General features: G+C 41.1%; 1 protein-coding gene across 6 annotated transcripts in view; it reads right to left on the bottom strand.

The window, feature by feature from the left end:
- The window catches only part of SMARCA2 (SWI/SNF related, matrix associated, actin dependent regulator of chromatin, subfamily a, member 2), a 166,771-nt gene that overhangs the window by 73,597 nt on the left and 69,616 nt on the right, over positions 1 to 23,558 (bottom strand). For all 6 annotated transcript variants that reach the window (XM_014735432.3, XM_070248197.1, XM_070248194.1 and 3 more), the window contains exons 19-24: positions 23,283 to 23,396; positions 14,246 to 14,353; positions 13,562 to 13,648; positions 10,312 to 10,358; positions 7,833 to 7,999; positions 2,753 to 2,916 (exon numbers count right to left, since the gene is read on the bottom strand). In XM_014735432.3, the coding sequence (XP_014590918.3) occupies positions 2,753 to 2,916; positions 7,833 to 7,999; positions 10,312 to 10,358; positions 13,562 to 13,648; positions 14,246 to 14,353; positions 23,283 to 23,396 (687 nt within the window). The remainder of the gene's footprint in view (positions 1 to 2,752; positions 2,917 to 7,832; positions 8,000 to 10,311; positions 10,359 to 13,561; positions 13,649 to 14,245; positions 14,354 to 23,282; positions 23,397 to 23,558) is intronic.

Below are 23,558 nucleotides of genomic sequence, written 5' to 3'. Positions count from 1 at the left end.
AGTTTTTCAATGCATGCTGAAGCCAATGTGGTAAAAAGAGTTCCACAACTTTCATTTTGCGGCTATGTGACATTTATGCGGGGGTCCAGGGTAGAAAGAGCCCAAAGCCAGGATACAAACCCAAGGCCAGACAGAGATGGGTTTGAATCCTGGCTGTGCTCCCGGACAAGTCATTATCGATGGGTTTCCTTATGTGTGAAATATTTTGAGAATTACCTGAAACAAGGTATGCAAAGTGCCTCAAAGCATCTGGTAGAGTTGTTGCTTAGTAAAAATTCTCTCACCTTTTAAATGAAAAATCAGTACTCATCTATATCACTCTAAGATCACTGACTTCCCAAAATGAAAAAAGAGTTTGCCCAAACTAATGGCATGTTTAAGTGACAGATATGAAAAACCTGGTCAGCCTTGCTGACCAAATCAGGCGGATGTGAATCCACTTATGGCAGATATAAATACTTGCAGAAACATATGGCCCGGTGTGAGAAATGTGTGATAAATTAGACCAGAGGAAATTTGGAGTCCTGTGTTTTGTTGCCTACGTTTTAGTTCACATGCAGTTAAAAGTGAACTATTTAGCACTCATGTAGTTTATTGTGATTCTGGATTTCTACCTTTAGCTACTGGTCATAAAAGTTTGTGTGTGTGTCAGTGTGTGAAAGAGAGTGTGTGTGTGTGAAAGAGAGAGAGAGAGGCATGTATCCAGCCATCCTTTCTCACAGTAAGTTAGCATTTCCAGAAACACTGTTTCCTTTGGCTCTCAGAATTAGCACTGTGCCAGTGAAGGTGGACAACTGGGACGCCATAGAAATGTTTACCTCAGAAGATGAAATCTAGTGAACTCTCCGTTCACTTACGACAGGTCCTTTTTTCTCAATGAACATTAAGGCAGGAGCAATAGGGTAACCTAAACATCCAACCACACTGAGCACCATGGGAGGAGAGGAGTCACGTATTCCTCCCCTAGACACCCAGCCTAGCTCAGTGCCCGTGACATCACAGCCACTCAGTAAATGTTTGTGGAACAGACACTGAATTCACAACGGTCAAAAGAAAAACTGCAGACGTCGCACATCAATACGAGTTCTACTTGTGCTTTGGAATGCAATGAGGGATATAAAAATATGTAAAACACATAAAAATATCTCCTGAAGACTTGGAACTAAGATACTTTGTGCTGGTGGCTCCCGACCCTTTTCAAGGTGAGAAAATTTCAATTCTAACTCTGTTTTAATGTATTCACCTAGAGAGAACGGCTGGTGGGCACATGCAGCGGTCCAGCGCTGGCGGCCACCCAAAGGTCTGAACCTTTGTCAGAACCACTGGTTTATTCTTTAAATCGGTGCTCCTCAGCAGGGTGAGAAAACCTATGTCAGAACCTTCTGGGAGCTTACAAACGTAAAGAGAAGTCTATAGGGTCTATATAGGCAGGAAGCACCCACAATATTGGGGCAGCAGGCATGGATGTTTTTTAAAGCTCCCCCACAATTCTAATACACCCCTGAACCCCACTTCCTGCCGAAAACAACCGCTGTAAGCCTTTCCGCCCCTTCTTCACAACAACCTCTGAGACAGTACCACTCTGCGTATTCTTAGTCGAGGAAACCAAGGCACAGCCAGGAGCCCAGGTTAAGCGGATGTGGAATTCATATTCCTATGTGAGAGCTAAAGTTTTCCTTTTTACTATTTGAATTCACATTTGTCCCAATATTAATCAAATATCGATTCATATTTGATGAATATCATTCCACCCAATATCTTACAGGCAGGCACACGACCTCCCAGAGTAATTTAGGAAACCAGCGTCACAGGAGACCCATATTTGGTATTTTTTAATCATCAAAGTACCCCTTTAAAAGGATAACTCTAAACTTACCTGGCTAAAAGAACTTGGTAGTAGATGCTCCATAGAATAGAGTTTGATGATGATTTTAAACAAAACACACAGAATAAAAGACTTACTATCACATGCTAATTGTATGATCTTGGGGAAGTTACTTAAAGCTTCCTGCATTCATTTTCCTTGACTGTAAAGATACAAATAATAATACTAACGACCTCACGGGGTTGTTTTGAAAACTGAACGAAGCAATGCACGTAAAGAGGCTGGCACAGAGTGAGGGGCCAACAGATGTTAGCGTTGTTGTTCCTGTTTACATTTTGGAACAGCTCTGATTTATCCTTCACTGTACTTTGCTCAATGGCAATCCCAGAAGGTGGGGTTTAAACTACGCTGAAACTGAGTTTTTATACCCCAAATGTGAGGTCTTGAAAGGCACGTGTAAGACATCTCAATATCTAAGCTCCAAGGGAGATAAGAAAACAGCCATAACAACGTGCTGGCCTGTTTCCCTTTGGGAGAAGTGGGCTACTCATTTAGAAATTTGCTCTGGGGGCGGGCCCAGTGGCACAGTGGTTAAGGGCGCACGTTCCGCTTCGGCGGCCCGGGGTTCACAGGTTCCGATCTTGGGGCGGACAGAGCACTGCTTGGCAAGCCATGCTGTGGTACACGTCCCACATATAAAGCAGAGGAAGATGGGCATGGATGTTAGCTCAGGGCCAGGCTTCCTCAGCAAAAAGAGGAGGATTGGCAGCAGATGTTAGCTCAGGGCTAATCTTCCTCAAAAAAAAAAAAAAAAGAAAGAAAGAAAAGAAATTTGCTCTTCCCCATAAAGGTGAAGGATGAAACTGCTCATCTTTTAGTTCCTCTCCAGAAGGGAGGCCTGGGCACCTAAGTCAGAGAGATGCAGACCTGATGAGGGTTCCAGTCGCTGTCAAAGATGACCACGGTATCGGCCGCCTGAAGGTTTAAGCCCAGGCCTCCAGCTCTTGTGCTCAGCAAGAAAATGAAATACTGGGACCCGGGTTCGTTGAATTTCTTCAGCAAAGCAGCACGATCTTCAGACTTGGTGGTGCCTGAGGGGATAAAAAAATAAATTTGCCAATTAACTCCTGTCTGAAAATGGCACAGAGCGAGACAAAAAGGCCTGCTTCCTTGAGAAAATACACTCAGGCTCCCCTTAGCATTGGTAATGTCCCGAGGTTTCTGTACGTTTGAAGGGAACTTTGAACATTTTGCAATTAAAAAGAAAATAGAGAGATAGAGACTTTTCTCAAATCAAGGAGGAACACTGTCTGCTACCCGTCGTTCCAAAATGCTAGAAGAATTTAAACATTTCTGAGTGGGCACCTTTGCAACTTTACAAACTATAACATTCGTATGCTAATCTAAAACTTAGTGAAAACATTTTCTGGATTTATTTCTGTGCTTTAAAACATCAAATAACTTTTAAAACTCCACCGACCTACACACACATGTGCCTAAAAAGATTATTACAACGGCTTAAAGGAACTTTGCCAACAGGCATTAGAGTGAGGACTTGTTTATGCCAAGAGAATAGAAACAAAAGGGAAATCGATTTCTGCTACATTTTACCACTTGGATTGCTACCGAGCATGAACTGGCCGGTAAAAACAGAGAATGTGAATGGAATATTTTTATTCTTGTTGATAAGACTTGAAACCACAATAATTCAAAAAAAAAAAAGAAGGAATCTCCTAGTCTGCATCTCATGCTGACATTCTGCTCTGTTGAGTTCAAAGAGAGCAGCGTGCAATATACCTGGCAATGGCTCACCCTGTGGCGTCTGAAGAAACAGGGAATAAACAAAGAGAACCAAAGCCCAGAGCATGACGTTCACAGTTAGGGCAGAGAGGCACCCATACTTGCATCCCCAATCAGCCGCTCAATCACATCCTATGTGTTTGTAATGTATTTACGTAGCCATTTCATGAACTGTATTGTGGAAGGGAAAAATATCTACCATATTCCATCTGAACACATTTCACCATAAAATTGTAGCCCCACAGTTTTGAAAAAGGCTCTCGGCTGTTGGGAAACACAGATGCACGTTACATGATAGTCCCTAACTGCTCGCTATACAAACATTATTTCTACACGGTGTTCTCTTTTTAGGATGAAAATATACCAGCAATTTTTTTCAAAGGATTAAAACACTGAAGTGACTACAGCTAATGGAATCAAGTTACTATGGGAGTCAAGTTCCCGAACATGGGGGGAATCTGTTTTTCGTATTAATAAAAAGAATAAGTACCCTCCTGAGGAGGGAAAAAAAATTCCTTGCATACAGCAAATGAGAATTAGGAACAAGGAGGGGCTGCTGGGGTGCTCTTTATTTAATGAAGCAACGTTCTTTAGAGCTCATTTTACTTTCTAAATTAGATTTCAAGTTTAGCGACCCAGTCAAATTCTACAAGGAAAGCTAAGAATTCAGGTTTTTGGGAAGCGGCATTAAATGTGCTTTGCTGAGTGAGATTTGAAACATGTGGAGTTCCTTCTTTTATTTTCAGAGTGTGCCTTCTGAGATCATGGTGAACTATTTGTTCTGGAGGCTAATGGAAGATACGTTCCTTTCTGTCAGGAACCTTTTCGCTACATCATCTTTCCAGCTGCAATGGTTTTTAAAAAACGATTACTCACGTGGAGTCATGGTTCACATATTTTACCCTCTGACTTACACTGAAGGAAAAGCCATAGAAACCAAAAAAAAAAAAATGCTTCTAAAATGGGGAAAGAAGGAGTTCCTAGAGATAATGCTACCTGTTTTCTGACAGCAGGGTACAAAGACTGTGCCTCTGTCTACTGAGGGTTGAAGTTCAGTTCTGATCCACTGGAAAATGGTCAGTTAATGATCACATCCTTTAAGATACAAATAAAACGAAGTAGAGGATATGCCTACTTGGGATGAAATAACCCTAAATGCAAAATAAAGCAGTATTTTGTTTTCGACAAAAGAAAGGGAAAATCAAAATTATTTGGTCAAAGGAGTTTTCTGGCCCTATGCCAGATACCTCAAGGAACTAGATTGACCATATATCTGGTGTGGATTTAAACTGTATAAATAGCTGGGTACTTGACAAAGTTTTAAAGCCAGAGGAAAACGATGAAATCATTTCTCATGCAAAGCTGTGGCATTTCTTATTACCAGGTTCAGAATTTGCTGGATTTCCATTTCCCTTAGTCGAACGTTCCCCAAGTCAAGATCTTGGCTGATCAGCAGCAACCTTTGGGATATTGCTCAGGGAGATTCAAACTAGCATGTCAGGGCTTATCCTGCACGTGGCACAGGATTGCACATGCTCAGTATGAACGTCAGTTCCATGTTCTTTTAGACTTTGATGTAGAACGTCACCAAGAGCCCAATTAACAGCAGGGGCAATTGTGTTGAAAATTGCAAAATTTGCCAGAAGGAACACACTGCCAGGCTTTCATGATTACTAATTTTAACTTAGTTTCTGCTGCTTTTGGAAAATTTTGTCTACTGGGATGTAACTTTACCACTTGCTTTCACTCAAAAATCATTTCCAGTGAAAACAAAGACTATAATGAAATAGTAGCTAAATCCATTCATGCAACCATAATCTTTGCAGGAACAATGTGCTTAGCTGTCATCAAGTGGTTTTCTCCCTGAGGTCAAAAATCTGAGACAGCAAATTTGACAATGAACATCTGAAGTCATTTTAACAACTGGGTTAAAGGCGGGTGGCTCTAGGGTGATGCAGTTGGAAGTGTGTGTCCTCATTTATCCATGTGTCTATCGATGGTTTGCCCGTCAATTCTCTCCAACCTCAAACCAAATGGCTGCTGTTTCGAAGACTACAGAACCTTCTCAATGCCATCTGTAACACTTTCTGGAACTTGCTTATTTGTCGTCTCCTCCAACCTCATGGTAAGGGCATTGATGGCAGGAACAGGGAGTGGCTTGTTCATCTGGTATCTCGTGCCTGGTCGTTTTCAATTAATTCAAGCAATTAAAAAATTTTGACTAAGTTCAAAATCATTCTTAAAATGCTGTCGCTAGGGAAGCAGCCTGCGTTTTCAGAGAGGGGCTGCTGTATCTTGCTGAATCTGCCAAAACTGACTCTAAACTAATTCCGAATCAGAGAGATCTAACTCAGAATCTGGTCTCACCATTTACTCCATGTGTAACCTTTGGTACCTTAACTCATCTCTCTAAACCTTTGTTCTCCCACCTGTTCAATGGGGATCATATTCGTCTCTTGGAAAAAGGGGATAAGAGTAGCCCGTTTGTTGAGAAAGTTAAATTAATAATGCACTCGAAGTGCTTTGCCTGGAATCCCACATGTAGTAGCCATTCCATAAATGCTAGCACGTATGACTATTATTATTAATAACAATAAGGCCAGCAACCAACGGACTATAAAAGATAACTCTCTCTAGCTGGCAAGAGAACAGGAGAGAGATTTGTCTCAAGGAAATCACTTCTTGCCAGTTTCACAGGCTTAAATATCCCAAGGCTGAAATCCTCAGAGAGCTGAGATGCAAAACAAAATGCTTCAAAGTAGTAAACAATAGTTACGTGGAGCACCTGTTGGGGGCTGTGAATCCAGGGGAAAGAAGAGCTGGCACCCTTCACCTGAGCAGCAGAGAGGGAGGGCTTGCCTTTACAGGAAGAGTGTTGAAGGAGCTCTGGAACATTCCCCTCACAGAGCGAGGGAAGGATCAGGTCAAAGGACAAGACACAATACAGGAGATTTGCCTAAAGAGACAGACTGTGGATGACATAACTGTGTCACAAATTCAAAATTAACATTTACTTAACCATTCATCTGCTTTCGGTGGCTTTGGAGGGGAAAGGAAACAAGATATTAAAAAATCAAGTCTGTCAGAAGGTATAATTAATAATACCCTAAGAGGTAAACCATACAGAGAATTCACTTAAAAACTCAAGTCAGAGAATATATGGCAAGTCTGAGGTTGGTATATATCCAGTTATATTTAATTAATGGCAAAAGGGGGACAAAACATTGGATTGAAAATAAAACAAAACCTTTCAATGGAACATAAACTTTAAGTTTCCCATTTAACAATACCTTGAATATTGCATTAGATAAAAATTGGCCTTAGTAATACTGCCTTTTCTGGATCCAGGGACTCAAACCATCCCGGCTGAAATTTGCTCCTACTCCTGTTTACCTCTCCTAGGAAGTGTTGTCTCACTGATGGCATGAAAACTTTCATACTTTTAATCTCTAAAATATTAGGACTGGTATCTAAATCATACAGTTATTTAGGAAGTATCTCTAAATTCTTATTTTCTTTCGTCCATATTTTCTTATGAATTTTTTAGGACACGGTATTTAAATATCACTCTTAAAATCAGGCAAATATTTTACACAGTTTGCAAAATCCAGGAAACAATGAAGCCCTGTCTCTTAACGAACATGCAGATATGTTCTATTTAGAAAAAGAGAGAAGCTGTAATGATAATTAAATATTATCTTAAGTGAACTATTATATTGTTACTGAAGAATGGAGACATAGCCTTTATCACCTTAAAATATGCCTTAACAGAAAAAACTAAAGGCTTATCAAAATATTTTATGGGGGAGGCCAGCCCAGTGGGGTAGTGGTTACACTCACATACTCTGCTTCAGCAGCCCGGGGTTTGAGGGTTCAGATCCCACGCAAAGACCTACATATTGCTCATCAAGCCACACTGTGATGGTGGTCCACATACAAAATAGAGGAAGATTGGCATGGATGTTAGCTTAGTGACAATCTTCCTCAAGCAAAAAGAAGACTGACAACAGATGTTAGCTCAGGGCAAATCTTCCTCAGCAAAAAAAAAAAAAAAAAAAAAAATTGCTATCTAGAGAAGCTGCACCCCACCCTGCTGGTTAATTCTCCCACATTTCACCCCTCCTGTTCCTCTGACGTTGGATCTCAGCACCCATCATCCCCGCCCTCTCAGCAGCTGGTTTCCGAGCCTAAGTCCTTCTGCACTTACCATCAAGGCGCAGGTAGAGGAAGTTCCGGAAGGCAAAATAGTCCTCCATGATGGTCATGAGAGACGTCATCTGGCAGAAAAGCAGCACGCGGTGATTAGTCGCTCTCAATTTGGGCAGAATACGATCAAGTAGCTCAAACTTTCCTGAGGCCCGATACAGCTCAGCCCTGAACCCGAAAATGCAAAATAAGAAGACAGTATTACTGCTGTCTTCTTGAAGGAGCCAGCGTAGCTTTGCTTCCCGGACAGCGCCTTGTGCCTAGCAAACATTCAATAAGGAACTGTGGAATGGATGAATGAATGAACGAAAAGCCACTCCAAAGCAATGAGAATATTTAAGGGAAAAGAAAATATATTTATGCAAAACCATTAAAGAGGACATTATATATGCTAGGGACAACGACAAATTCTAGAAAGAAAAGGAAACCTTTTCATGTTCCTAATACTTTCACTCCCTGTCTCTCTTTCTTAATTCTCTCTGCCTCTCTCTCTCTCATACACACATATATATGTATATGTTGTATTTCCTTAAATGTCTACTTATTAAGTATATAAAATTATTAATTTAGGGCACTTAAGATTCATTCAAATACTTATTTAGCACCTACTATTGCCAAGCACAGTGCTAGGCTTGCGTATATTGATGAGCAAGACAGAATCCCTGCCTTCAAAATGGGTCATTATGAATTATGCTAAGTACTAAAAAGAAAAATAGCAAGTTACGATGAGAAAACTCACAGCAACATGTGACATCTTCTTTAGAGTACAGCAGACTCTGGCCAACTTCAGCCCTGGCCTGCTGCCTGTTTTTGTAAATAAAGGTTTCTTGGAACACAGCCATGCTCGCTCATTTCTACAAGTTTTGTGTATGGCTGCTTTCCTGCTACAAGGTCAGTCAGTGCGACAGAGACTTTTTGGCCCGCAAAGGTGAAAATATTTGAGATCTGTTTTACAGAAAAAAACTTGCCAGCCATTGGTTTGGTGTGCCAGGGGTGACCTTGCTGAAGAGAGAACAGTTTAGCTAAAACCTGAAATAATGAGCAGAAGGCAGCCAGGTGAAGAAGGAGGGCTTGGGAGTGGAGAGGAGGAGATTCCAGGAAGTGGAAAGAGTATGTGCAAAGGCCCTGAGGAATAAAAGAGCCTGGTGTGTTGGAGGAATTGAAAAACTGGTGTGTGTCTTAAACACAGTGAGGGGGAAATACGAGGGCAGAGCTAGAGGGTAGGGATGGGGACAGATCCTGTTGGGCTCCATTAGCCACACTGAATATTTTAGTTTGAGGTGCAATAGAACACCATTGATGGGTTTTAACAAGGGAGTGGCAAGATCTGACATATCTTTTTAAAAGATTACCACGTACACTGTGTAACAACGGATTGGGGAGAGGCTAAGAGGCCTGGCAGGTCAAGTCAAAGACATGACGGTAGCATATACTGCTGTCAGATGGAGAAGAGTGTCAGTGAGCTAAAGTGGGGCCTTGTTTCCTCCACAATACACCAGTTTCCTCTTTTATCAATAAGAATGTGTTATATTATTAAAACTTAATTGTAGGGTTCATATTATTGGGAAAACTCGCCAGTCCACGTGCAGTCCAGAACACTGCAATGGATCAGCTGGTAGCTGACTGGATGACATGGTATGTGTTCTTTCTCCCAGACACACTTTCAAGTGTTTGTCTTCCCAATGTCCATCTCCTGCTCTGAGAACTGTCCCCTAAACGCTCCCCAGGGCCATGTTTTCAATATGTGACCCTGGCCAACCTGGTGGCACCAAGAGTGACCGCAGGACCCAGAGGAAAGAGAGGCACAGAGAGGCAGGAGAGCCTAATGGCACCGGTTCTGGATGGGTTCCAGTTCCTGGTTCTTAGCCCAATGGCACAGTCTGCCCTTGGGATCCAACAGGGACCCCATCTCCTAATAACAAATTTTCCCTGGGGCAGAACAAGCAAAACAGACTTCCTGTTAATGCAAGGTTCTTTATTGTTCTTGTTGCAAGGCCTGATTCTCTTCAACGTCCACTGCTGATGAAAATCATTTCTTATACAGACCGTACTCCAACAGATTACTGTAAAGTCATATATATTTACAGCAGATGAGACATTTCCTCTCATGCACATTAATGTTAAATATCAACTTGAAATGTAATATGAAATTCTCTTTGAGCCCAAGCTACACTATTGGTTGTAAGGAACAACACTGTGAAGTTTCGAAACATTTTTAGAGCACCCGGGCGCTATCAAGTCTATTAAATGAGATCTATGTCCTTTGAATAGCCACTTGCTCAAGGCATGTAGCAATTTATGCTGGGAAACTAAGAGAGAATGCTGATATCGTTTTAGTTAACAACTTTTGTACCTGCTGCTGAGGAGAGAGGCGGGCTGAGGAGACTGGCATATGTATTTGTGTGACAGGAAACACTATAAAAAGAAACATTTAGGACCAACAAACTATTTTTTGGAAGAAAAAAAATTTTAAGATTTACCCATTGATGACCCCATTTGAATAGCCCAGGTGTTCAGCGAAGGATTCCTTTAAAAGAGAGAAGAAGAAAATGATTAAAAAAAAAACAACAACAGATCTGTAATTACTAACTTAATGATTACTCTTTTAACGAAGTCATCCTATCTATTTCCAGAGTATAGTTAAACAAAATCATAAGTAAGGAAGGAAATACTTGTTAAAGGATGAACCAGAAACTCAGTGTCTTTGAATTCAGACTTTTGTTCCACCAGAAACGCATCCTGTGAGTTTCTGCAAGTTTCTAGACGCTCATACGGAGATAATAGTGTTAGCTCTCTCACTGAACAGTGATCAAGCGTCTACCGGCCCAGGGCCCAGGGAGGCAGGTACTTGGGATCCAGAAACACCTGAAGTGTCTACCCACAAGGGGCTTAGTCTAGATTAGAGGAAGAGCTTAACATAAGCAAATCAGGATGAACAGGTACACATGAATATACCGAGGAAATATTTAACAGTAAAAGGGTGACTATGTATTATATTGCAAATCTTACTTTAGTGAAATTCTAACATCCCTCCATGTTTGCTTTTCTCTGTTAAAAATAAGGCTCTTAGGGCCAGTCCCAGTGGCCTAGTGGTTAAGTTTGGTGCACTGTGCTTCAGTGGCCCGGGTTCAGTTCTTGGGCATGGACCTACACCACTTGTCTATCAGTGGCCATGCTGTGATGGTGGCTCACATACAAAATAGAGGAAGACTGGCAACAGATATTAGCTCAGGGCCAATTCTCCTCAGCAAAAAGAAAATAAATAAATAAAGCCCTTAATGTACACCACTCCTTCAGGTATCCAGCTTCCACTTTTAAAACACAGAACTTAATCACATAATCCCCTCCTCACTGATTCTGTGGAAGAAATAAATTAGTGTTCTCCATGTGATTTTCCCATTCTCCCTTCATCGAAAGGGAGACCATCTGTGGGGAAGGACAGCAGGTCACACTTCCACATTAGCCACCAGCTGTCTCCCTTTTCTGCTTCCCTTCCTTCCCCGAGCACCAAAGCTTTTCCTCCAAGGGGACCAGTGCTCTCCCTTTGGGCTCTCCTCCCAGATATGCTCATCATGTACGGTAGACCCCAGCCCCTGAGAATACTGCCCTGTGGCAAAATTAACACCCATGGACAATGGCCAAAAACCCCACTCTGACTCCAAGAGCCACGCCTTCTCTCTCCACAGGCTGCTGTTCCTGCCAAGATCCTCAGGTTCCATCCCTATCTCTAAGCAGAGTTGTAAAAACCAAAGAGGTGATATGTGTCAGTGGATGGTGATAAGACTAGGTGTCAGCATCATTTTAAAAACATGGTCTTCATTTCTCTGGTTTGAAGGTCCCTGGGGAAGCAGTGAGCTCAGCTGAGAGACTGGACCTCTGGTACGATTTAGCAGGAACAAAGATTGTGTGAGCAAATAAAACAGAGAGAAAGGCAAAAGGCACATCCTGTCTCCGATCCATAGCTGTAATACATTTGCCAGGAACTGTGGGTCTCAATTCTAGGAGGACACTCCTGCAAGATTTTATGTTAAAAAAAATTGCAAATCAGAGTCTGTCTTTCTACTAACTACTACTTGAAAGGTGCAATGGAGGGCATGTTACTTAAACTCAGCTCCTTTTACAATCCCCCCTCGCTCCCATCAGTGCTCGAGACAGAAGCCTGAGGACAGGAGACATCATCCTCCGTCCTGATGTGGCCTAGCATGTTCCAAAGGTTCATTTTTGTTTGATGACCAAAATAAAGTAAGATTGACAATTTTCATAATTTCTAAGCCCTCAAACTCTTCTATATTAGCAGAGTAAATATCTTAAAACTGTTTTTAGGAAAAATGGGATGGTGGGTGACAGGTTAACCTGACATGACCCCAAGCATTGTCATCATTAGACTGTTTTTTGGCTCCACCAGCCCAACATACAGCCCCCTACAAATTCACTGATACATTACATCCATTTAACACGTTATCCGTTTACAAGATGCTTCATATGTTATTTTTGTAAAAGTTTATCCTCCTGCTAGTCGTATAACTGTTACCATCCCAAGTACAGGGAAGTTTGGAGATGCTGAGCGACTTACACCAGGTCACAGTTGCAAAGTGGCCTGGGATATGGTCTCATTTTTTTTTTCTTCCTTTTTTCCTCAGTTTTGCTGCCGTTGTCATTTTACTTAGATGTAGGGCTTTTCAGTCTCTAAATACTCTTCCCTGTGGACTTGAAGCCAGGAGTCATTTGAATTCCCCCCATGGCTGGGACAGGACTCAATCTAGGGAGACGGTGTGCAATAAATACTCTTACCTAACAACACAATTACCAAAAATAAGGGAGAAAAAAACAGTCTCCAAAGACGAGAATATTTTGACTCAATTTTATACTGTGATTATTAAATTTTAATTTGCGAGAACCTTCTATTTATTTATTTTCTAATAAACTGGTGCCGACACCGGAGTCCTGGAGTGACTGGCCCCAGGCCTCCTGCTCATGCGCTGTGGAAAGCGGGCACAATGCTGGCAAATCATTGCTACCAGGACCACATGCATCAGCAGCAACATTGAAAAATGGAGGCTCCACGTTGGGCTCCTTTCCCTTCCTGCTCAGGTCAATTGCTCCTACTGGGGTGAAACTCTATCAATTTAGGAAACTCATTCACATGTAGCAAACAGGGCAGAAAATGTCCTCTCCTCTAAAAATAGCTTTCTTGAGACCAGAGCATCGGGATGAAAAGCCTGGATTTACATTGTCATGACAGAAGCCAGAAAGGGACAATACAAATATAAGTAACAGACTAAAGTCAGTGACTTTTACAGAGAAAATATTTCAAGAATATCTTTCTCTTCAACAGGTATAAATATATTATCTTAATATTTTTCGCAGCATCCTTCTGAGGAAGCTGGATGCATTCATCATTATCTTCAATTTGAGAGCTCCTACCATAACAAGGCAATTCGCAGTACTTCCCCAACCCCCACAATGAGCCATAGCTTACAACATATTCTCACTGCCTTCAATTCCTGCTTATCAAATTCCAGATGCTCAGTGCTTGGTGCCAAGGAGAATCCATAACCACAAAATTCATGTTTGTTAATTTTGCTCATCGAGCTATCAGACCATGTCATTTCAACTTCCATACACGTTTTAACCCTGTTTTGTTTTGTTTTATTTTGTTTTGTTTTTTAAGTAGAATTAGTAGGAATAGTGCAAACAGAATCAGGATCAAAACAGAGAATGCAGACTCACCTCAATGTGCTGAAACATGTATGGGTGATTGCAGATTTTTCTCAGCTGCATGATAGTGTTCATAAGTGTCTTAGCACCCCCTTTGCCCTAAGATCAAGCAAAGAGAGTCAAAATAGGACAGATTACTAATCCATCAGATATTTCCAATTTTAAGAAAGTAGGCTTCAATAGAAAGGGCCAAAGTCTTCTCAGTAACCTGCACATCTTGTGGTCCAAAGCCCGTCTTATTGTATAGCAGTTTCTGAGTTAGACATAACATCCTTCTGTGACTAACTTATCCTACAGGAGGGAATTACATCAAGTTGATGGCTTTGCGAGATGACTGTCTATTCCCTAGGATTCTGGGAAGTCAGGAGCACAGAACAGATGGCCAGGGAGTGAAACTGGATCTTGAAACCTAAAATGCCACCCCACATTTAGGTGGACTATATCTTCTGCAGAACTGACATGAGCAGAGCTAACTATTTTGGTGATAGGAACATACTCCTTCCTTCTTCCTGCCCCAGTGCAGCTTGCAATTGAGGCTAGGAGATTTCCTCTGGCACCTACAATAGCTACAAAAAAGGCCCAGTAATTTGCTTGAACAAATCAGCATTAGTAGGGATCTTTCCAGGAGTGTTCGATGTCACGGCCACGAGAAGACACACGATGGCAGCTTGAGTTGCATCACCTTCCACAACGTACCTTCTTATCTTTCTCAGAACCATCTGTGAGGAGAATCCCTTTGGCTTGCATATGGCGATACAGAATCTTCTGCAGAGCTGACATGTCGCACTTGATCACATATTCGACCTGGGAAAAAAGAAGAGTAAGTAGGTAAGTGCAGGAGAGAGAAGATGCCTGTTCTAAGAAGACTGTTGAGATGCGGCTGTTGGTGGCATTCTTGGAATCAGGAAGCTACTTCTGTTTCTCCACCTGGATCTATGGAATGGGGGATGGGATGGGGGCGGTGGAAGACACCACAGTCATCATTGCTAAAGGTACCATTACAACGGAGGGACCTCGAAAAGCTTATGTGTAATTGAGGCTAGGGTCATGCTTCTGAAATTTCTTGATTTGTTCCATATTTGAGAGAGAGAACAGCTTGCAAACTATTCAGATTCAAAGGTGTTCAATATAAAGTATAATTTTAATAATTTCTCTGCTTCCCAACTATACCCCCTTTCACATGAACGGAACAGTTTTAGGAAAAACAGCGACTGGCTAATATCCTACGATTTTCTTTGTAAAATATTTCTTAAACGGTCATATGTGGCTACTGCCAATACTAGTCCTAAAATGAGGTTTATAACAGCCCTCAGCTGATTGTCATTAACCTCTGCTTTTCAGAGACGAGAGGATACTACCTAGAGAGGACAATAAGTTGAGCAGAGGAATTAATCCACAATTGGACTCAACTTTATGGCCACCTAAAGAAGGCAGGGCCCTGTGTGCTTCCATTTGAAATACTGAAAAAACCCAATTTAAAACAGTTAAGGGGAATTCACATGCCCGTGGCTCAGCACACACCTGCTATACTTCCAGTATGCTCCTAATGCCTAAAATCTGCCTTGATTATTTCCTATTATTGTTTTTCTTTATTAAAAAAAATCCCCAGAATACAAATGTGCAATTTTCACAATAAACGTCAGATTAATGCCTAGAAATCTGCAGAATGTGATTAAAAGTAAATCAGCAAGCTGCCTAATGTTTAATAAACTGATTAAAAATGATCAGGTTATTTTCAGCTCTGAGGGCCAGGGCGAGGAGGTCACAGATGAAGAGGAGTTGAATATTCATTCAATTGTTGCTTTAGATGGAAGCTGTCAGGCCAGATGGAACCGCAATTAATAGTCTTTTGCCACTTTTGGTGCACCACATCAGATCAGAGAAAGGCTGGCTCTTTTGCAGAAAAGATAAGGCAAGCAAGCGACCTACCATAAAACGTGTTTTAGTTTTTAATGACATCCTTGGCCAGGGAGGAAAAAAAAAATCTCCAAGCTTAATAAATAAGGATGCGCTTAATATAGACTTTGTGTTTTAGATACCTGATCATGTCATATTTTTCAAGCACTGCGACTTTTTCAAGAGCTGTTAACTCTCAGCGACATTTGATCATGGTGAAGAAAAATGTTGAACAACATCATACTGTAACAAGTATGATGATAAAAATGACATCCAGCCCTAATATTAATGAGCACTTTCTATGGACCAGCCTCCTTGCAGAAGTGCTTTATGTGCCTTCTCTCATTTAACCACCAGAGAGCTCTAGGAGAGAGTTACGTTTACTGCCGGCATCTGATAGATAAGGAATCCGAGCATCAGAAAGGTTAAGCAACTGGCTCAAAATGCTACAGCTATTTAACAGTGCAGTTAGGATGGAAACAGTGTCCACTCTTTTAAGCTCGCTGCTAAGGATGACCAAGGAGACGGTCAGGCTTCCCAATTCTGCCCTGATGTTCACCTTCACCCGGGCTTCCCTGCCGGCCAGTTTGTTCACACCTTCCTGAATGTGGAAGAGACAGCTGATGCTTGCCTTTTTTTTTTTTTTTTTTTTTTTTTGGTGAGTAAGATTGGCCCTGGGCTAACATCTGTTATCAAGCTTCCTCTTTTTGCTTGAGGAAGATTGTTGCTGAGCTAAATTCTGTTCCTGTCCCTCTATTTTATACATGGGATGCCGCCACAGCTAGGCTAGATGAGTGGTGCTAGGTCCGTGCCCACGATCTGAACCTGCGAACCCTGGGCTGCCCAAGTAGAGTGTGCAAACTTAGCCACTACACCACTGGGCCAGTCCCCTGATGCTTGTTTTTAAGTGCTTTAGGGATGGCAGATCCAGAATGAGGGTCAGAATCCTCAACCCCCTTCCGTCAGTTAGCTATGGCTAAGCACTGGAGGTAAGGGAGTTTGGGAAGCAGGAGGCACACATGATGATACCATGCCGTCGGGAATGCCAAACATCCCCACAGCAGTCAGCTCAGCAGAGAGGAGAGCTCAGCCCAAGGATCCGACAGCTGGCCAGGAAGGGGAAGTGACCCTAACCCTCCTCCCTGGTACCATCAGGGGAGACCAGAAGCTGGTTCGATGCACAGGATCAAAATCAACATCCACTGCCAATCCTCCTCTTTTTTGCTGAGGAAGACTGGCTGAGCTAATATCTGTGCCCATCTTCCTCTACTTTATACGTCGGATGCTGCCACAGCATAGCTTGGTAAGCGGTGCATAGGTCCGTGCCTGGGACCCAAACCGGTGAACCCTGGGCCAGTGAAGGGGAGCGCAGGAAATTAACCGCTAGGCCACCGGCCGGCCCCCACAACAATATTCTTGTTTGCCCTCTGCTCCTTCCCAAACAGCTCAAAGCTATTTTGTTTGTTTTGTACTTTTCTGCAGGCCTGGGGAGAGGGGCATCTTAGCCTTCTTTCTAAATCCCACTCTACCTTGAGAGCTCTTTTGAAGATCTTCCGCAATCACTGCATCAGCCAGCGTCAGTTTCCCCTTGCATTCCCCTCAAAGAAGTGGTCCTTAAGCTCTTCTGATGGCATTCTCTTATCGTGCATGCCCATATATTTATTTACAAGTTATATGCATGTGCTAATACTAATGTCTCAAGATACAAGTTACTTTTAGGGCATGGGTCAATGTTAAGGGCAACTGATTTATAGTAGTATTTCAAGGGGCCAATTTGATGACGTCTGATTATTTTAGCCAATTCCAGCCCGATTCCTCTATGATGTGGCTGATGAAAACCCATCATAGGAATAAGAGAAGCCAGGAGACTGTCTTTTCCCCCACTGTTCACCTAGGCTTACGTTATTCATCTTGCTTTCATCCTGCAATACTTCGCAGAATCTTTTTAAGCCCTTCATCCGTTCTGGGGGCTGGGGGTGTTAGGTTAGTTACAATCAGATCCTCCTAAATCCTGGGTACAGGGAGAGCCTCAATGCCTCGCCACAGGCAGAAAGTGAATGAAGCAGGCAGTGAGGGTGAACGGACATACCAGTGCCCGGGTGCTGGTGCTCCCCATCACCCCTCACACGCTCCCCCCTTGGGATAGCCTACACAGTCTAACCCGGGCACGTGGTTGACTTTCCCACGTGCATACATACCACATGGGTACCAGTGTCAATCTGTATGTTAAATAGCAGTAAAACTTATTTTTTTTTACTTTTAAGAGAAACATTAATATAAACGCAAGTTTTAAACTCTTCTTTCTGCACCCCAGTGGATTACTAGTGAACAGTACCCCCCCACACACACATACACCCGAGTGTGGGCTCTGCAGCCCCCTGCCCTAATGCACTTACATGCCTGGATCACTCATTCCAGGGGGTGCGATGACATTGCCTTTCACTGTGATGACATTGTTCAGAGTACATAAACTTTATCTTCACAGCAAGGCTGTGGACCTCTCACACCACGCCTCCTATTTCTGGCATAGCTCCCACACCTCCCACCCTGGCCTGAGTGCAGTGCAGGGCACAGAGCAAGCAATCAGAGCTATGTATGAAGAAAATGACAGACCAACAATTCTAAGAGACATGCAGACTGACAATGACGAGGCAAGAGGGGTTTCTATCACAATCACAGCATCTTAAACTCTGTTGAGTCTGAGTTCACCCCTAAAAACTGTGATGGCACCTGATTAGAGCATGGATTTGAAGGTTCCTCAAAATGTGCTGGTGCTGCAGGAAATGAAATCTCTGACTCTTCAGTAGCGATGATTCTTCCAACGTCAGGCTTACGAGAGCCACTGGGCCTATCTGTGTTCAAATTATATGTGAAACTGAGGTGACGACCACCTCGTGTACATGATAATTATCTCCTAAGAATTCCTATGTTAGTGAATGATCAAACTGGTCCCTTCAAGGAGCCAAATCGGGTGATTATATTGGCCCAGACTCTCCTCCCTATAACTCTGTAGAAGTATTCAAGCTTTGTTCATAGGTTTCTGCCTGAGAACTATTCTTCACTTATAATTTCCCTCCAAAAGGATGTATTATTGCAACAATACACCTGAGACTACTGTGTTGGATATATTACCACTTTGTGAATTGAGATTTCCAAACAATAAGGTTAAAGTTATGGAAGTCTCAGGCTCTGGAATCTATGGCAAGAGAGAGGAACAAAGTAATGATTAATTATATCAAGCATTCCAAATTTTTATACAATGAGTATACACAGTTGCCCATCAAAACAAAGCTCTGTTGTTGTTTTACACAGATTATATCAAAATCAGGATCGATTTTAGGTAGGCCAACCTCTAGTTAATCTCAGACATTGTATACATATTTTAGCATATTTAGACATCAAGATATATACAGCCAATTGCCAAAGTACAGTTGGTTCTTGATTATATGAATTAACAAAGGAGAGTGAGCACAGACAACCTCAAATGGGAGCTAAATCGAAAAATCTGTTTTTACGTAGCTTACGTTAGGTTTTACGTAATCCCTTTTCTATGAATTGCCATTCCTTCCTGAGTATCAGGAATGGACTTTATGCCAGGAGCTTGGTGGTGGCCCCGGGGGAGGTGAGGACAGTACATTTCCCTTGCTCAGTAGGCATTTCTCTAGATGCATTGAATTATTCAATACTCATTGATTAAAAATAATTTTTATTAAATACTCATTCATTAAAACAAATTTTTCTATGAAGTAGAGCTGCATTTACCAACTGTGGCCCTTAGATGCCTGCTTTAGTTTCATTCGAGGACGTGCAGATTCCTGAGATCACCCCAGCTGTACTGAACAGAACTACTGGTGCCAGGCTGACAGAAAAACTCTTAAAAATACAAACTATCTTAAAACTCAAAAATAGGAAAAGAAACAATCCCAAAAATATAGGCAAAAGATTTGAGCACTGCGTCATCAAAGAAGACAGACGGATGCCAGATAAGCTCATGAAAAGATGCCTACCGTCATTAGACGTTAGAGAAATGCAAACTCAAGTTACAGGATACCAGTACCCAACTATTGAAATGGCTAACAATGTTAAAAACTGACAATGCCAAGGATTGAGGAGAATATGGAGGAAATGAAATGCTCATTCACGGCTGATGGGACTACAAAATGGTTCAGGGAGTTTAGAAAATAATTCAGAAGATTCTTACAACGTTGTGGACTCGTTTACCATATGACCAAGCAATCCCATTCCTATTTACTTAAGTGAAATGAAAACCGATGTTCACACAAAAACCTATGCACGAATGTTTACAGCAGATTTCTCCATAATCGTCAAAAACTAGAAACAACCCAATGTCCCTCAACTAAATGGATAAGCAAACTACGGTGCATCCATCTAGTAGAATACTATTCCACAATAAAATGAACCAGCTACTAATACATGCAACAACTCGGATGTATCTCAAATACATTAGACTGAGTGAAAGAAACCCAGTGTAAGAGGTCTGATGAGACATACTGTCTGATTCCATTCATAAGACATTCCGCAAAAGGCAAAGCCATAGGGATGATGAACAGATTTGTGGTTGCGTGAGGTTAACGGTAGAGGCAGGGTTTGATTTAAAAGTGACAGCACTAGGGAATTTCTGGGGAAAACTGGAGGTAGAATTGTTCTGTATTTTGATTATGCATGTGGGTAACATAACTATGCATTTGTCAAAACTCACAGTATTCTACAAGAAAACAAGTGAATTTTATTATATGTAAATTAAAAAATAAAATGGAAAACCACTTCCCTAACTGATTCTTTTTCATTAAAATTTTAGAGAATTACTACTATGAAATATTTAGCCTTTTCCTAACATCAGCAATAATTCCTTTCTAGATTCTTTATACAGGCTGAGAAAGACATACACGTTGTTATGTGTGGCTATAAGCAGATGGTGGCCAAAGAAAGCTCCTTACTCTGAAGGATGACACTTAAATGGCCAATTTTCCGCAGGTAAAAAAATCCTGACAAGGCAGAAAAAGTAGAGAATGAATACTGGCCAAACCAAGTCAACAAGGGCCACATACACATGCAAAATGATTTGTTCCCCTAAGGGACCTTGAAAGGTTTATGAGGACAGAGCTGGGGAAGGGTGACGAAAAGTGCAAGGACGAGAATAGAGACAAAAAAGTTGAAGTGAACAGGAAAGTGGGACTCTTTATTAATAACAGAAACAGCAACATGAATAGAAAATAAGGAATGTGGTAGTAGCAGCTGTCGCTAGTTGAGCGCTTAACACGTGCCAGGCAAAGTATTAGGAGTACTACATTCATTTGATCCGCTCAACAATTCTAGGAAGCAGGCATTATTTACTCTCCAGCTCACTGATGAGAACATTGAGACCCTCTGGGCTAACTGACCTGCCAAGTTCACATAGTTAGTAAGAGACAGTGAATGCAGTGGGACCCATGTCCACTGTGACGGGCAGAGCCCAGGATTTCCACTCCACTGAGTTGCCTCCAGGAAAAAGGAGTCTATCCACAGATAACATATCACATATAGTAATCCCTTTTATCCGCGGGGGATACGTTCCAAGACCCCCAGTGGATGCCCGAAAACACAGATAGTACCAAACCCTCTTTATAATGTTTTTTCCTATACATACATACCTATGATAACGTTTAATTCATAAATTAGGCACAGTAAGAGATTAACAACAATAACTTCTCTTTGGCATATCCAAATTGCCAGCGTCACTACTCTTGGACTTTGGGGCCATTATGAAGTAAAATAAGGGTTACTTGAACACATGCCCTGTGACACCACAACAGTTGATCTGATGACCAAGGCGCCTACTAAGTGATTAATGGGTGGGTAGCGTATACAGTGTGGATATGCTGGACAAAGGGATGATTCTGGACGTAGGCAGGATGGCGTAAGATTTCATCACGCTACTCAGAAAGGTGTGCAACTTAAAACTTATGAATGTTTATTTCTGGAATTTTCTATTTAACATTTTCAGACAACGGTTGACTGTGGGTAACTGAAACCATGGACAAGGGGGGCTACTGTACAGGGTATTTAACACACCTCAAATATAATACTGTGCGTATTAAAGAGTTGAAGTGTACTTTCTGAAGGAAACATGCTCTTGAAAATCTAATCTTAATTTTTTAAAATTTATCAATACTCAGGAAGCTCTCTTGTAGAAAGAACTGGGAAATAAATATTTTAGTAAAGCAAAGAATTCCTTTGTGATATAACTGATCACCCCACAATCCTCGTGCTGTAAAAGTTTGGATTTTTATATAATGGAATTTCTTAAAACGGGGCATACTTTCAACTTGTAATGTGTTTCTAAAAACCTATCTATCTTAGCCAGTCCTGGAAATAAGTAAACAAGAATTAGGAGGTTTTATGGAATGAATAAATGAAGGACTTCAGTTAATTACCTTTTATAACTCTTGTAAAGAAACAAAAGGAAGTGTGGGACAAATCAAAATCTTTAACGTTCCATTTTTACAACTTGTGGGATCTCAGTAACAGTATGTTGGGAAGTAGTTCAAGGCTACTGTCCACTGTACCCACATGTCCATTGTACCCATTCCCATTTGATCTATTCAGCAACTAAGGTCCATATTGAATAGAAAGGGGGTTACCCAAAGAAGCCAAGTCCACAGGACGTCAAAGAAATAGCAACAGCATTCAATCTCCAAGATGTATTCACTAGCAAAATAAAATACTTAAATATTTAGGCTTTTGCTGGGATAAGCATGGTATAAGAACCATGTTTATTTTTAATTTTTTTCCAATTGTTAATGAATAGGGGATTAGGGAACAAAATTCTCTCTTAGCAAAGTGATCAACTTTGTACACCATCTTGCCAACTCCCACTTAAAAATGAACAGGATGAACCAATCTGTCCAAAAAATAGAGTTATTACACAGAAAAACACAATGATACCAAATACACATTTCAGAATTGGCTCATCCAAAGAGAAAACTCAAATCAAAATATCTCATGCCACAAATAGCATACAATGCCAAACAATCTATCTGTAAGAGAATAAAACTTAAAACTCAAATGTTTGTGGTTCCAAAATAGGATCAGAAACATACTAAATTAATACCTAAATCCAACCAAAATATGTGGAGGTAAGGGTTGAAAAGACATTCTAGGGCACTGAAAAGGTAGTGTCCAAAAACCAATCTGAAAAATATTTGCTTAAAATGTTCACAGGAACTTAATCTTTATGGTGCACGACAAAAACCATGTCTAAGAATAATTAGATGATGTGTCTAATTTGCAGGAACTCTATACTTTATTCACTATCAGAACAGTGACATCACAAGCAACAAATATTAAATAAATTTCCGGGAAACCTGGCAAATGTTTACTATGCCCTTTGATAATGATACTAGTCCCAATCTCATATCCTTCTTTGTCTCCCAAACAGAACATTTCAGTGGCGCCTGCAAGAGTGAACTCAATGAAGTTAGGAACTTAAGGGAAAAAAAACTAAGTTAAAATGTAATGTTAAGTTAATGTGAGTTAAAGTTAAAATGTGATGAGACTCAATGAATCTGGTAATTTTATAAAATCTGTCCCAAAGCTTTTGGAAACCAGGCTGAAAATGCTAAAATTTCCCTTTTCTCTCTACACTAAATCCTCTCACTTCTATCAAACCAAAAAAGTACTTTAAGATATTTCCAAGATACCTGTAACTAAAATACAAGCCTGCTGTTTGAGAAACACAATTTCAGATATTCGATCTTCAATATACTGAAGCATTAAAGGACGTACTTCAAATATATTGGCAGAGGAAGAAACCACAACTTTTGAATTTGCAACATACTTTTTCTGGAAGCTGGGATTCAACTTCTTTCTTCAGTCTCCTCAGTAAAAATGGCCTCAACACCTTATGCAGACGCCTGATGATCAATATGGTTTCTTCTTCATTTAAGTCCACCTATAAGAGAAACTTAGATGAATTTGATTTTTTTAAAGGATGCTTCATGTAATAACGCTTTATGTTACGTTTGTTATTCATTTCAATATACGATTGAAATTTTATGTGCTTCAAGGCCAGGTTTATACCCGTCATGTACACCTCAGAATTCTCTTCCCACCT

Source organism: Equus caballus, chromosome 23 (genome assembly GCF_041296265.1).
Source record: "Equus caballus isolate H_3958 breed thoroughbred chromosome 23, TB-T2T, whole genome shotgun sequence".
Taxonomy (NCBI): Eukaryota; Metazoa; Chordata; class Mammalia; order Perissodactyla; family Equidae; genus Equus; species Equus caballus.
The sequence above is the reverse complement of the archived record's forward strand: the minus strand, read 5'-3'. Positions and strand labels throughout refer to the sequence as shown.